This window comes from Balaenoptera musculus, chromosome 4 (genome assembly GCF_009873245.2).
Source record: "Balaenoptera musculus isolate JJ_BM4_2016_0621 chromosome 4, mBalMus1.pri.v3, whole genome shotgun sequence".
NCBI classification, from domain to species: domain Eukaryota; kingdom Metazoa; phylum Chordata; class Mammalia; order Artiodactyla; family Balaenopteridae; genus Balaenoptera; species Balaenoptera musculus.
In genome coordinates, this window is record NC_045788.1 from 144,241,427 (window position 1) to 144,257,216 (window position 15,790).

Here is a 15,790-nt window from a genome sequence, read left to right on the forward strand (position 1 = left end):
ACCCTCGGCTCCAGAGCTCCCTGCCTCAGACTGGGCTGGGCAGGCAGGGAAGAGGCAGGGTCCTGTCTCCCGGCTGTGTCCGCGGTCTGCCTCCGGGACAGCCACCTGGCCTGGCCTCCAGAAGCACGGCGAGATGACCGCCCGGGCCCAGAGCATCACCCCTGTCCCCGTGCCCCAAGCGCAGCCCCCAGTCAGCAAGGACCCGGCGCCGGTGCTGAGGAAATGGGCGAGGGGTGCCGGGACGCGGAGGCGGTGCCCACAGGCTTCGCAGGCCGCGCCCTGTCGGGACCCTCGGGGTGGGGTGGCGGTCGGCTCCGGCAGCTCGGTCAAGTCCTCTGTCCTGTGCGGCTCAGGTCCTGCTGCCCACAGCCCTTGTCTTGCGAAGCTCGTGTGACCCACTTCTTCCCGGCCGAGGTCGGGAGCTAGACCCCGCTTGGGTGCTGTGTGGGTTACCTGTGCCGTGTCTGTACTTGGCTTTACAGATCTGCCTTTGTGTTTGGGAGGTGGGAATGGGGAGCCCCCCCCCACCCCCGTGCACGCGCCTGCCTGTGCTCCGCCAGCACAGCTCAGAGAGCACGCCAGGCCTTGCAGGGAGTGAGCCGCGCAGGGCTTGCGGGGTTCACGGGCCCTCGGAGGACTGAAGCCCCGGGGACTAATTCCATCAGGAACATCAGCTGCAGGGAGGGGGGCCTCCCGGTCGGCGATGCTGCCCCCAGTGCTGCTCTCATCTGGAGGCCGAGGTGACCCTGGGTCTTTTTAGGAAAGAGAAGCCGCCCTCTCGACAGGGGAACCCCGTTGGCACCTGGGGCACCCTCACCCGGGCAGCCCTGGGGGGACAGCACCCAGAAAAGGGCCCAGCTCCTGCGAGGGCTGAGTCCTCACGTTTCTGGTTCCCCCCACCCCACCCCGGCTCCGGCCTCGGGCCTCCTGCCCTCAGCATCCTTCCCCGCCTGCTCTCCGGGGTCCTGACGGGGTCCTGAGGATGGGGGGGTGCTGCCCTGAGGGACCCTGTGTGGCGGGGAGGCCGACCTCCTGGTGTGAACTGGTGGGAGGCGGGTTTCCCAGGACAGGCCCCCCTCCTCCGAGCCGGGAGAGGAGGGCTGGCTCTGGGTGCGTTCCTCTGAGGACGTTTTCCAGGCAAGTCCTGGACTGGCCAGCCTGCCTGCCGCCCGGGGAGCGGCCCTGGGAGGGCTCGAGGGCACTCTTTGGGCCCCGGTTACTAAGTGAAAGAGTCTGTTCCCGTCGGGCAGCGGGGCCCTGCTCTGTCCTTGCCTTGTGGCGGGCACCACCTCAAATCCGAGATGAGCTCTGGGAGGGGACCCTGACCAGAGTGCCCCCAGCCAGCCTTTTTCCTCATAACTGGTTGGGTTTTATTTCTCCTTAAAAATCTCATGAGCTCAACTAATCTTGGCCTCTTTTGCTTTTCACGCTAACAGGGCAACACCCTTTCTTTTGTTACGTTTATCTAAAGTTATTCCCTGGTTCCCGCATTTTTCTTGGTATAAATTACCATCTATGTCCCTTTGTTGTAATGAAAGCTGGAAATAAGAGCTCTGTGTCCCCCTTTTCCCCAGTAAAAAATGGTGCCCGGGGCACAGGCTTGAAACCAGTGCTTTGCTCTTTTTGGGCAGATGGTCTTGAGCGTACTCAAGGCGCTTCTGTCCTGTGTTGCCAGGGAGGCCGAGCAGTACGCTCAGTGCCTCCTGCACCTGCCTCGGGGCTGGGGACCAGCTCTGCGCTTCCCAGCTTGAGGCCTCGGCTCTTCTGGCCTCCTGCCCCCAGCCCCCTGCCTGCCCCCAGCCCCCTGCCCCGCATCCGGTCTGTGAGGTGGAGGGGCACTTCCTGGCGGGGCTACAGGGAGGACTGTGCCTGGCACACGGTGAACGTTGTATCAGCTTTAGGTGTTGTTACTGTTTGTATGATTATTTAATTTATTAATCATGTTGACAGGATTCCCGGTATTAAATTACCTGTCTATTCCAGGTGTAAACCTCCCTGAGGTGTTGTGATTAGTAGTCCTCCAACATTGCCGATTCTGTCTGTTAATATTTGACTCAGAGTTCCTAGCTGATCAGAGGCTGGAACTGCGGGCCCGCGGCGGGACCGGTTCCCCAGTGAGGGGCCTGCTGCCCGCATGACTGCGGCTGTGCCTCCGCCTTGGAGGCTCCCGGGGGCTCTGCCTGGGCTGCACCCGGCCTCTACCCTCCGTGCTGTGCCGCGCACCCGGCTCATCCTGATGTCCTGGGCGGACGCCCAGCACACACACGTGCAGGGACACGTCGCCGGACGGCGGGGTGGATAAGCACGGCTCCATCCCTGCCGCTTCTCTCCCGCCGGCCTCCAGTCCGCTGCACTGGGCCAAGTCACGCAACATCAGAAAACCCAAGCTGTTCTTGGACCGACGCCTGCAGAGCACCAAGTCTGCAGCCCCAGGGGCGGGCTCCGTGCGCTCCTGCCCTTGTCTCCAACTTCCCCTGACGCGCGGCTCGCCCGCACCTGGCGCCCCGTCCAGATGTCCCATCCCCCGTCCAGGGCGAGGGCAGGAGGGAGGCCGCCCACGCTCTCCGTGGGGACCGTTCCCCAGCCTCTCGACCTTCACATCCCATTGGCCCGGAGGCCGTGAGCGACTGTCCTCTCCTCTCCAGAAGAGGCGCTTTCGCCTCTCTGACCTACTTGGAGCACACAGCCGAGGGGCGGGGGAGGGACCGAACGTGGACTCAGCCTTTTGGACGGACAGCGGACCAGCCTGCAGCCTGTTTGTCCACCAACCTGAGCCCCTGGAGGGTGAGGGCTCCTCCTTGCTTGGTCCTGCACCCCCAGCACAGGCCCCTGCTAGGAACCAAGTGTTAGATGGACGGTCCCTGCCGTGGTCAGCCTCCCAGTGTGGCCTGAGGGTCCAGGGAAGGCAAACGGTGCACAGACAGGCCGAGCACCTGCTGTGTGCAGTGGCCGGTGCACAGAGAAGTCGGGCTCCGGGAGCCACGGCCTCGGGAGGGTCAAGTCCACACCCAGGCCTCACCGCAGGACCAGAGTCGGATCCAAGGGAGTCCTGCCATCTCCGCAACAGAGGTGTTATTAATCTTGAAACGGTGTGTTTGAAATAATCAGAATGTTTGCAAGCCATACGCTCTGATGTAGGTGACACCCTGGACCCTGGGCGCTTCCCCAGATGTAGGACAGGAGTATCCCTGGGTGAAGCCCGCACCTTCCCAGCAAGAGGAAAGACCCGCGCTCCACGGCCTCTGCAGCAGGGAGGGAGGTGAGCAGGCAGCCAGCCTCCCAGCCTGGCACGTCTGTCTGTCCGGACACTTGAGTGAGGAGCCGGCAGGCTGTGTGCAGTGCTCACTGAAGTCAGGCTGTGTCGGCCCGAGCGTCTTTCTAACATTACCTGAGGCCGGCGAGAGCATTTTCCTGCAGAAATCTCCCTCCTCCCCGGCCTCAAGGACGTGCTCTGCGCTGTGAGTCCTCCAGGAGCCGAAAGCAGCCAAGAAGCTCTGTGGGTTTGTGCTGTCCTGGCCTCCTGCAGCCTGACGGGGCAGTGAGCTGTTAAACAGGATAAATCAAGTGTGCGGGCCCTCCCCCCAGGGCCCCTCCACGGTCTCTCCCCGGCACAGCTGAGGCCCTGCGTGTAGCTCTGGACAAAGCACAGCTAACGGGGCAGAGCCGCCGTGCGCTCGCTGCAGCCGTGCGGGCCTCAGATGGCGCTTGGCTGGCGGGACTCCTCCAGCTCCCGTCTCTGGGCGAGAAATCCCGCGCTGACGCATGCTGCACCTGTAGGCAGTGTGACTGCTGTAAAACGGCTTCTGCTTTAATGTCCGAGTCTACTGGCCCTCCCCTCAGAAGAGTGCCTCAGGGCTCGGGCATCACATGCCACTTTCAAACGTGGCTCTTCTCTCTTCACATCTGAAACAAATGCTGTCAATGGTTTATGTTTGACTAGTTCACCTGTCTGCTGGTCAGGAGCATGAGCTCTGGAGCCAACTTGTTGTCACTCAGTTCTGTGGGACTCATATGTAAAACAGGGCTGGGACTGGCCCTCCCGTGTTAGGACAGAGTGCATTTGCATAAGGGCAAGCCTGTGTACCGTGTGCGGTTGGCTGCACGTTATAGCTGCATGTCTTATTAGGACAGTAGTCATTGTACTAGAATTCTTTTGATTTGAATATTCCTTTAAAAAAGAATGATTGGAGAATTTGTTTTATCAGAATTTCACTAAATAGTACTGGTTATAAATAGATTTTGCCAATTGAATCAATATAAAAGATCAAATGAGGTTTTGGTTCTGGAGCAATGGAGTAAGCGACACCTACCAACTCACATCATAGTTAATGGTGAAAAGCTACTGCTTTCCCCCTAAAATCATTAACAAGACAAGGATGTCTGCTCTCACCACTCCTGCTGAACAGAGGACACAGTTCTAGCTAGTTCAATATGACAAGTAAATAAAAGAAAAGGCATACAGATTGGAAAGGAAGAAATAAACCATTTCTATTTGTAAAAAACACGATTGTCTACCTCGAAAATCCCATTAAGGCTACCAAAAAAACTCCTGGAACTAGTAATAATTAGCAAGTTGTTGAGAAAGCAAGGTCTACATACAGAAGTCAATATTGTTCTATATACCATCAATGAACAATCAGAAACCAGAATTCAAAACACACCATTTACGGGAACTCCAGAAAGTTATATACTTGCTATATGTGTAACAAAATATGCACAGAATTTGTGTGCTGAAAACTAGAAAATACTGATGAGAGAAATCAAAGATCTAAATAAGAGACCTCCGTGTTCACAGCTGGGACACTCAACGTAACGGTGCCAGTGCTTCCAAGTGGGTCTGCAGGTTTAACGCAGCTCCTGTCAGAGTCCCAGCAGGACTGTTTGCAGATGCAAACAAGATGATTTTTAAATTTATGTGAAAACACAGAGGAACTAGTTAAACCAAGAGAATTTTTAAAAAGATTGAAGTTGGAGTAATTTTATGTCACCATAATGCTGCAGTAATCCAGACATTGTGGTATTGGTGGATGGATAGGCACTTACATAATCAAACAGGATAGAGTCAAGAATACACCCACACACATATGGACAACTGATTTTTGACAAAGGTAATAAAGCAACTTAATACAGAAAGGGCAGTCTTTTCAAAACGTGGTGTTGAAACAATTGGCTAATGCATAAAACAAAACAAAACAAAAAACCCCTTGACTTGAACTTCACAACTTACATAAAATTAACTCAAAATGGATCAAACATCCAAATGTAAAATCTAAAATTATAACCTATTTAGGAGAAAATATAGGAAAAGAAGGCTCGCTCATAAAAGATAAAAATTTTAAACAAAAGTCATAGAAGATAAAATTGAGAACTTGTATTTCATCACAATTAGAAGCATTTGCTTCATGAAAGATCCTGTTACGATATGAAAAGACGAACCAGAGCCTCAGAGACAATCGTTGTAAATCACATATCCAGCAAAAGACTGTGTCCACAGCATACAGGCCAAGCCCTTTAACTTCCATGGAAAGAAAACAAGACAGTCCGATTAGAAGATGGACAAAAGACCTGAGCACACACTTCTCCAGAGAGGGTGAAGAGATGGCAAATACGCACCTGGATGGGTATTCAGCACCGTTAGCTGTTAGGAGAAAGCAGGTTCAGTCGCAAGGAGACGTCACCACCGTCTATAAAAATGGCCGAAGTAAAACACTGACACCCCCAAGTGCTGACGGGAACAGAGTGCTGGGCCTGTCTTGCCCTGGGCAGGGGCGTGGGGTGGGGGGCGGTTGGAGGGGTGGAAAACTGCACAGCTCCTCCCACAAATAATTTGCCGGTTTCTTAAGAAGTTAAAGGTACACTTAACATATGATTCAATAATCACAGTCGTGCTTTGCCATGCACCTGAAACTATCACAACATTGTTAATCGGCTATACTCCAATATAAAATAAAAAGTTAAAAAAAAATCACAGTCCTGGGTACTTATCACAGAAAAATGCAACCTTGTGTTCACACAAAAACGTGCACCCTGTTGCTGCCAGCTGCTTTATGTGTAATCCACCAGAGCCGAAACCAACCCAGATGTCCTTCCTGGGGTGACTGGATGCACAAGTCGTGGTGCAGCCATGCCCCCCAGCCACCAGGATGAACAGACTTCTGTTAGGTACAGCAGCTTGGGTTCTAGACCTCAAGAGCAGTAGCATTTGTTTGATTGGATTTATATGAAGTTCTTGAAATGATACAATTGTAGCGACATAGAACAGATCAGGGCTTGCCTAGGAGAGTGAGCCTATGAAGGGACCACCTACAGAGCTCTGCATGGTGGTCCCACTTGTGTGCGTGGTTAGAGAAATCTACACACGTGATATAATTCCATAGACCCATACACCAAAAGAAGGGCGTGTACAAACTGGGGCCATTGAGGTAACAGTGCTTGACCAGTGTCCCTTACTGGTTTTGCTAATGCACTGCAGTTATGTCAAATGGAAGCTGGGTGAAGGGTACACAGAAACTCTGTATTATTTTTGCAGCTACTCATGAATCTGAAATTATTTCATAATTATACAACACACGTGTATAATACACATACACAGACATTAGAGCGGACAGTTATTAAATCTGAAATATAAAAAGTAAATTGTGTAAACAGATCAGTTAAATGTAAGAGATGGTCAGAGTGGAAAAAAAAGCAAGATCAATCTGTGTGCAGCCAGCAAGACACCAACATGACATATAATGCTCTTGGCAGGTTGACAGAAAAAGATATGTCATGTGAACACTGATCAAAACCAGGCTGGAGTGACTACACTCACATCAGAAGAAGTAGGCTTCCGGACGAGACGGTGACGGGGGTAAGAAGGGCATTGTGTGAATATAAAACGGTCAATTGTCCAGGAAGACACATCCGCCCCAAATGTACATACGTCACCTAACAGAGCCTCAAAACACAAGAAACAGAACCTGATAGAACAGAGAGGAGGATAAATTCACGATTGTAGTTGGAGATCCAGCTGCGCTCTCAGTGACTGACGGGACAAGGGGCCTTGCAGGACGCCACACCTGGCCGCAGGAGGGGCATGTTCGTGGCACACAGGGTGTTCCCAAGGTGGACCGTGCTCTGTGTAAAAAAACACAAAAGCCTAACGAACTTAAAACAGTTGAAATCACAAAAAGTATATATTCTGACCAGAGTGAAACTAAACTAGAAATCAGTAACCAAAGGTAACTTAAAATTTTCCAAATACTTGAAGATCAAAACACGCACCTCTAAATAATGCGGTCAATGTGCTGTATCAAAGGAATTTAGGAAATATTTTGGAATATTGGGAAATAATAGAATATATATAATAAACGCACATCTCTAAATTGGTAGGAATCAAGGAAGTCAGTGCCTCTAGAGAAACCTATGGCATGAAATGCTAACATGAGAAAACGTCTGCAAACAATTATCCAAGCTTTTACCTTAAGAAACTAAAAGAAAAGAAAAGGCAAGCAGAAGGGAGGAAATAATAAAACAAGACCAGAAACCAATGAAATTGAAAACAAACTCACTTTTCAAATTGGACCAACTCAGATGAAGAGAGGATGTGGAAGAGAGGGGCAGCTTGGTTGGCCGCGGTTCGCTCTGCTTCCTGGTACTTTTCTGCATCCTTTTGTTGGCCTCACAAGACATGTTCCTTCGTGAGTGTTTCCTCTGCCCTCTCCTGGGAACTGGGGGGTTTGCGAACCAGCCTGAGCCTGGGAGGGAGGAGGGTAAGGTCATGCAGCCTGGACCGAGGCAGGCAGTGATCTGTTCATTTCTGTAATTTTGTCATTTCAAGAATGTCGTGTAAGTGGAATCATACAGTGTGTGACCTTTGGGGACTGGCTTTTTTCACTCAGCCTAATTCTCCGAGGTTCCTCCCGTTGCTGAGAGCGTCAGCAGTTTGTTCCGCTTTGTGGCGGAGTAGGTGCCGCGTGTGCGGTCCCTGTCGCGCTGCCCCTGGCAGGGATGCACCGTGACTGGCTAACCAACCACTGGATGAAGGTGCTGCTTCCTGTTTTTGGCAATTACAAATAAAATCACAGCCTGCTGTGAGGGCATAAATTTTTATTGCTCTATAATAAACGCCCAGGGGTGCAACCACCAGGTCGAATGGTAGTTGCATGTTTAGTTTTTTAAGAAACTGTCAGACCGTCTTCCAAGTGAGCAGGCCACATCCCCGCAGCATCCGAGTGGCCTGCCCGCAGCCCCGCATCCTCTCCGGGCTCGGTGTGGCCACTGCTGTTTATTTTGGCCGTTGTGACAAGTGAGCGATGGCCCCTCCCGTGGTGTTAATTTGCATTTCCCTGATGGCTAATGATACTGAACATCTATCTTCTCATGTGCTTGTTTGCCACCTGTCTATCCTCTTTGGTGAAATGTCCATGTCTTTTGCCCGTTTTCTAATTGGATTGTTTCGTTTTTACTGTTGAGTTTGATCATTATATATGCTTTAAACTAGTTCTGTGTCGGGTGTGTGGTTTGCAAATATTCTCTCCCAGTCTTGGCTTGTCTTTTTATCCTCTTAATATGTTTTTTGGCAAAGCACAGGTCTTTAGTTTTGACACATCTAATTTATCAGTTTTCCCTTTTGTATATCACGCTTTTAGTGTCAAGTCTAAGAATTCTGCCTTACCATGGACCCTTAGGATTTTTCCTTTTCTTTTCTGAAAGTTTCGTTGCTTTACGTTTTACATTTGACTCTGTGATCCTTTTTGAGTTAATTTTTATATAAGGTATAAAGTTTAGTTCAAAAAGTCCATTTTTGCCTACAGATGTCCAGTTGCTCCAGCACCATGTGTTGAAAAAAGCTGTCTTTCTGTCTTTCCTCCGTTGAACTGCTTTTAGATCTTTGTCAAAAATCAGTTGGGCATATTTGTGTGGCTCTGTTTCTGGATTCTGTATCTGCTCCATTGATTTTCTCCACCAACACCACAGCCTTGATTACAGCAGCTGTATAATAAGTCTTGAAATTGGGGAGACCAGTTCCTTCTACTTTATTTTCCTTTGTCAGAATTGTTTTAGCTATTCTAGTTCCTTTGCCTTTCCGTATAGATTTTACAATGATCTTGTCTGTATCGCTGAAATTCTTGCTGGAATTTTAATAGGAATTATGTTAAAGCTGTATGTCAACTTGGAGAGAACTGACATCTTTACTATGATGAGTCTTGCAATCTGTGTTCTGTCTCTCCATTTATTTAGATCTTTAATTTCTTTCAACATTTTGTAGTTCTCAGCATATAAGTCCTACACGTTTTGTTAGATTTACACCTAAGTAGTTCATGTCATCTGCAAATAGGGACAATTTTATCTTTTCGTCTCATTACCTTTCCTGCCTTTTTGCACTGACTGACCTCCCCGACTGTGTGAGTAATGGCCGTGAAAGGAGAGATGTTGTGCCTTGTTCTAAGGGGAAAGGATTTAACCCTAAGTGTGATGTTGGACGAAGGTCTTTTTGTGCATGCTCTTTATCGAGTTGAGGAAGTTCCCTTCTATTCCTGTGTTTTTTCCTGAGAGTTTTTATCACGAGTGGGTGTTGAATTTTGTCAAGTGCCTTTCTGCACAATATAATCAAGTGATATCTTCTTTAGGTCTGTCAATATGATTGATTACACGAGTTGATTTTTAAATACTGCACCAGCCTTGCATCGCTGGAAGAGTGGACATAGTGTATAATTCTTATTATATACTGATGAGTTCTATTTGCTAATGTTTTTAAAGGATTTTTGCACCAGTATTCTTGAGGGCAGTTTTCTCCTTTTGTACTGTCTTTTGTACCATCTTTTGTACTGATTTTTGTATCAGGCTAGTAATACTAGCTTCATCAAATGAATTGGAAACTATTTCTCTTCTCTTCCGTTTTCTGAAAGAGATAATGTAGAACTGGTATTAATTCTTCTTAAAACTGTTGGTAGAATCCTCTAGTGAAACCATCTGGATCTGGAGAATTTTTGCAGGGGAGTTTTAAGATTATGAACCCAATTTCCTTCACAGTTATGTAGGGCTATTCAAATTATCAGTTTCATATTGGATGAGTTGTGGTAGTTTGTCTTTTTCAAAGAGTGGGTCAGTTTATCTAAGTCAATTTATTTGTGTAGAGTTGTTCTTAGTGTTCCTTTATTATCCCTTTGATGTATGCAAGTTTCTTAACAATAGCTCCTGATTCATTCCTTATAATGATGTTTTGTCTTCTTTCTTTGTCAGTCGTCCTAGAAGTCTGTCAATTTTATTGACCTTTTCAAAGAATCAGCTCTTTATTTTATTGATTTTCTCTGGTTTTTCTGTTTCCAATTTTAATTATTTCTGTCTTATTTCCTTTCTTCTGTTTGCTTGAATTTATTTTGTTCTTTTTCTAGATTCTTAAAATGAGAGCTTAGATTATTGGTTTGAGACTTTTTCTCTTTTCTGATATATGTATTTTGTGCTATAAATTTCCCTCTAGGCAGTGCTTTAGTTGTGTTTTACAATTTTTGATATGTTGTATTTTTATTCGGGTATGTATTTTTATTCAGGTATACATTATACATTCAGGTCAACATATTTTTATAACCCTTGAGATTGCCTCTTTGACCTGAGGATTATTTAAATGGGTGTTGTTTTAGTTTCCGTGTGCTTGGAGATTTTTCTGTTATTTCTGTTATTGATTTCTAGTTTGATTCTTTTGTGACCTGAGAACACACCATACGATTTTGAGTCTTTTAAATTTGTTGAGGTTTGTTTTATGGCCAAGGATATGTTCTGCATTGGTATATATTCTGTGTGTGTTCTGCTGGTGCCAGATGTGCTATAAATGTTGACTAGGTCCAGTTAGTTGATTGATGGTGGTGTGAGTTCTATATCCCTGCTAATTTTCTGCCTAGCTATTCTTTCAGTTGTTGAGACGCTGTTGAAATCTTCAGCTGTAATTGTGGATTTCTATATTTTTCCTTTCAGTTCTGTCAGTCTTCACATATTTTACTGTTCTAGTGTTTGATTCATACACTTTTAGGATTGCTTGCTATTGCTTCTTCATGGGTTGACTCATCTTTATATAATGCCTCTCTCCATCTTTGATGATTTTCATTGCTCTGAAGTCAATATTATCTGATATTAATATAGCCATTCCTGCTTTCTTTTGATTAGTGGTTGTGTGACACATCTTTTCCGATGAGTTTATTTTCAGTCTGCTTACATCTTTCTATTTGAAGTGAATGAGTTTCTTATCGACAGCATATGGTTGAGTCATTTTTCTTAATCCACTCTGCCATTCTGTTTTTTTAATTGGTAAATTTAGACTATTTACATTTAATGTAATTATTGAGATGTTAGGGCTTAAGTTTGCCGTTTCATCTTTTGTTTTCTGTTTGTTCTCCCTATGTTTTGTTTCTCTGTTTCCTTATTTCCTGCCTTCCTGTGGGTTACTCAACATTTTTTTAATAATTCCATTTTGACTTATTGACAGTGTTTTTGAGTATCCCCTTTGTGCAACTTTTCAGTGTTGCCCAGATATTACATTATATACATATAATGTAGGTGTTCTACTCGTGAAAGGAGGCATTGCCTTCACTTCCTCACCGTTACCTCCCACGTCTGCCCTGCCCCCAACTCACTGCCTCCTCCAGATTTCTTTCACAAAAGGAGAAAAGCAGGCCTGGGGTTATGTGGTTGGTTGGTTCCTATTACTGGCAGCCTCCCAGAATTCCTAACAGATGGAGTGGGGGAAGAGTTGGGGTGGGGATTAGGACCAGTGGCTCCCAAACATGGCCTTGCTCAAAAGGAGTCTGGAGAACCTTAAATGCAGCTTCTAGGACCACCTGGGTCTCCTGAATCAGGCCCCGAGGGGTGGCACACACACACCTCGACTTCAGTGCCAAGGCCTCCATGCTCTGTCATTGTAAGACGGCCAGGTGAGCCCTAGACCACCAGCTGAGCCCTGGGATACCAGGTGCGGCAGCATCTCCTTTCCCAGACTTGAATCTTGCAGGTACACCACCCTCCTGGGATGGGATGAACAGTGTAGCCACTGCCCTAAGGGCCGTTCTGGGAGTTGGGGCAACAGTCCTTCTCAGAGCTCCCCCCAGGAGCACTCACAGCCCCCAAGTGCTGCTGCCTGAGGACTCAGCCTGGCCTGTGACTGACACCCAGAGCGCTCCACATTGGGTGGGGCTGTCTCCCACGTGGGCCCAGTGCTCCTCCCATTCCTCTGGCTCCTGTATCACCATAAGGATTTCTTGACAGGCCCGTCCCTCCCTCAGGAAGGTGCCCTGTTTACTTCTCTTTGTAGGACAGCACAGTGCCTGGAGCTTAGTAATTGCCCAGGAAATATTTGTTGAATTAACAAAGTTATTTATTACCAGTTACCTACGAGGCAAATTTCAACCTGCGTCTTGCATTTATGTGTTCTTGTAGGAAAGAACAGGGGCGGGAGCAGCCAGCACTGGCTCTGGTACTGGTCTTTGACGCCCTGTTTCCTGTGCCCTATCCAGCAGGGCTGTGCCCTATCCAGCAGGGCTGTGCCCTATCCAGGAGGGCTGTGCCCTATCCAGCAGGGCTGTGCCCTATCCAGGAGGGCTGTGCCCTATCCAGCAGGGCTGTGCCCTATCCAGCAGGGCTGTGCCCTATCCAGCAGGGCTGTGCCCTATCCAGGAGGGCTGTGCCCTATCCAGCAGGGCTGTGCCCTATCCAGCAGGGCTGTGCCCTATCCAGGAGGGCTGTGCCCTATCCAGGAGGGCTGTGCCCTATCCAGCAGGGCTGTGCCCTATCCAGGAGGGCTGTGCCCTATCCAGCAGGGCTGTGCCCTATCCAGCAGGGCTGTGCCACAGCAGGGGTAGCCATGTGGCTTCACCAGGCAGGTGTCCCTGGAGGGGCCATCAGAGGCATTCTCAGGAGTCTTCCCCTGGGGGTTGGCTGCTCAGCGGCAGGATAGTCCTCTGCAGTGACCAGGCATTTGGCATCACAGGTAACTTCACCCTCCTGCCAGCTTCCTAAATGCAGCTTCAGCAGTTTACCCAGAGCCACCCATTGATGCTGACTTCTTAAATCCACCAGGAGTTTTAAGTGAAAAGTAAATGAGTGTATTTTACACACGTGAACAGAATCTGTACATGTGATGATTATAAAGTTCGCCTGTCAAATAGCCCATATGTCTGCTTCCTGAATGTACCTTTCTCTCCTGCTTCCTCTTTGGACACCGGGAGGTGGTGGCTGGTAGGGAGCAGCAGAGTGCAGGCCGGAAAGCTCAGAGGCGCTGCGGGGCCAGCGGAGCGGACTCGTCAGGTGCAAGCACCCCCTCGACTGCCGGGGACGGCAGCACAGACGCCACGCCCTCTGTGTGTGTTTCCTGTGACTGGAGAAGAGTCCAGTCACACAAGCCTGGGGTATGTTTAGAAATCGTCAGGATTCTGCCCTCCACCCCATCCTGCCCAGATCTGAGTGGGGGGACTGTCGGCCGGGCTCAGCGGGGCTCCTCCAGACTCAAGCTGGTCTCTTTTGCAGGCGGACTCCACAGCCTGGACCGGCCGTGCAGCAAATGTGAGGCTGCACCTGCTCCCCCTAGTGTCACATCAGCCCGTTTTCCCTCCCAAGGGAATCGCAGCGCCGCCGGGAGACCCGCTCTCCCCGCCGCTCGCCTGGATCTTAGTCTCCCCACCAAAGCGCAGGCGGCAGGACTTGGAAATGGCCACAGATACGTGTTGCTGGGCGTGCCCCTCGGCTCTGAGTGTACACCCATCTGTGGCCCCAACGTCCTTGAGGGAAGGACATGAGGTTTCATATAGACACAAGGGATTGCAGTGTCACAAAACCTGCCTCCATCCCCCCAGATCTCCCCAGCCTGGCATCCTGGGGCAGATGCCCTTGAAAACCAGGGGGCGCTCTTACATGTGGATGTAGCACGTGGCTGCTTCCGCCCTGCCTGGGCGTTGAGGCCAGCTCCCGGCCCTGCTTCCCCCGGTGACCTCAGTGCAGGACCCACACCAGGGCAGCTGGAGTCCTTCCTCGGGACGCCACAGACGTGGACTGAGTGTCCCTTCCCGGTGCTGGGCGACATCGGCCGGGGACTGGGATTTGTGGCAGGGCACCTGCAGGCTTTCTGCACAGGAGAGATCAGAGCAAACATGAGACCTGGGTTGCGGGGTGAGGTCTGCGGGTTCCCATCCCGGGCCTTGTCCCTGCGGCCACCCTTCCCTTAACTCTAGCCTCAGGCTTTGTGTCAGTGGGACGAGGTGACTCGTGTCCTCCAGCCGAGGAGCTGAGCAAAGCGGTCGAAATGGATTTGTGTCTCCCATGCACTGGGAGCTGGTGGTCAGATTTGGATGATTTCCTTATAGATGGGACTGAACCGAGGAGGGCACCCTGACCACGTGCAGGATCCCGCCCGAGGAATCGGGAAGAGCCGTGCGGCTCAGAGATGGGCCAGGCCTTCAGGTTCGTCTGAGGCAGCGCCTGGGTCTCCTCCACCCTTGGCTGGTGGCTGTTGGCTGTGCTGCCCCCAGAAGTGACCAGGCGCCGCCGGCGCTCACTCTGTAACCCACACAGGAAGCACTCTCTTCACGGTCACGCGGTGTCAGGGCTGCATTCCACTGCCTGGCCCTCGACCCAGAAACGACGACAGTTACACAACCAGGGGACACGGACACTGATGTCATCGTTGTGACTGTACAGCCTGTGTTCAGGAAGCAAGAGGAAGGTCGAGCGTGTTCAGTGGAGACGTGGATGACACAGAGAAGGATGCGGGCCGGGCTTCTGGGGGTGACACTGCAGCGTCCGAGGTGCCAAGGGCGCTGGCTGGTCAGCAGCAGAGCGGCCCATCCAGTGAGGCAGAGGAGAATGGCACCTCACTCCGTGAGGCACAGGGACAGAGGGCAGAGCCTGCCATGCCTGCAGGTGGAGGCCCTCCCTGCGCGGGGGCGGGAGCAGAATATATACTCGAGAAAACAATGGCTGCAATTTTCCGAATTTGATGAAAATTCTAAGACTGCAGATCCAAGAAGTTCAATGAAGCCCCGAGAACAAAAACACAAGGCACAGCATAATAACATAATTGCTCAGAACCAGTGATTAAGAGAAACACCTTTAAATATGCTAGAGAAAAGCAGGTTACGTTCAGAGGACAAAGGGGAGACTGCCGTAGACCCCTCCAGACACAGTGCGGTGAGGAGGGAAGGGCACCACGGCCCACCTGGAATTCTGCACCAGGTGAGACAGCCTTCAAAAGAAGGTGACTGTCCAGACACACCCAAAGCTGAGAGAACTCATCACCAGCAGACCTGCCCTACACAAATATTAAGGGAAATTCTTACGGTAGAAGAAAAATGATAGCAGAGCTACATGGTTGAGCATGAAAGACTCTTTTATGATTATCCAAATCCCTTTAGAAGAGAATTGACTGTTTAAATTTAAAAAATAAAGTACTGTAGGATCTATAACATAGGTGGAACTAAAACGTGTGGCAGTAACAGGGCAAAGGCCGAGAGGAGAAAGGAGAACACCCTGCTGTCGGGTTGTCCTGCACCCGTCAGGCGGCGAGGCCGCAGCTCACGGGCTGAGTCAGGTTAGAGGTCTGTGCCTAAGCCCTGAAGCCACTGCCTGGGTGACAAAACCCAGAGTGGAGACTAGTTAGTGAACGAAGGAGACAAGGTGGAATCACAAAGTGTATGCAATTAATCCGAAATGTGGCAGAGGAAACATAGACACGGGGGAACGAAGAACAGATGGTGAAAGCAGAAAACAAATAGTGGAATGATAGACCTAAACTCAACCACATCAACAATCACTGTGAATAGTCCTAACA

At 49.8% G+C, this 15,790-nt stretch overlaps 1 protein-coding gene across 7 annotated transcripts in view; it reads left to right on the forward strand.

The window, feature by feature from the left end:
- The window catches only part of PCBP3 (poly(rC) binding protein 3), a 211,351-nt gene that overhangs the window by 165,216 nt on the left and 30,345 nt on the right, over positions 1–15,790 (forward strand). Inside the window, exon 1 of one of the 7 annotated variants that reach the window (XM_036851548.1) lies at positions 7,658–7,679. The exons of the other annotated variants lie outside the window; for them this stretch is intronic. Coding sequence (XP_036707443.1) covers positions 7,670–7,679 — 10 coding nt within the window. The 5' untranslated portion in view covers positions 7,658–7,669. Of the gene's footprint in view, positions 1–7,657; positions 7,680–15,790 lie in introns of those variants that run through there. 7 annotated transcript variants of the gene reach the window in all.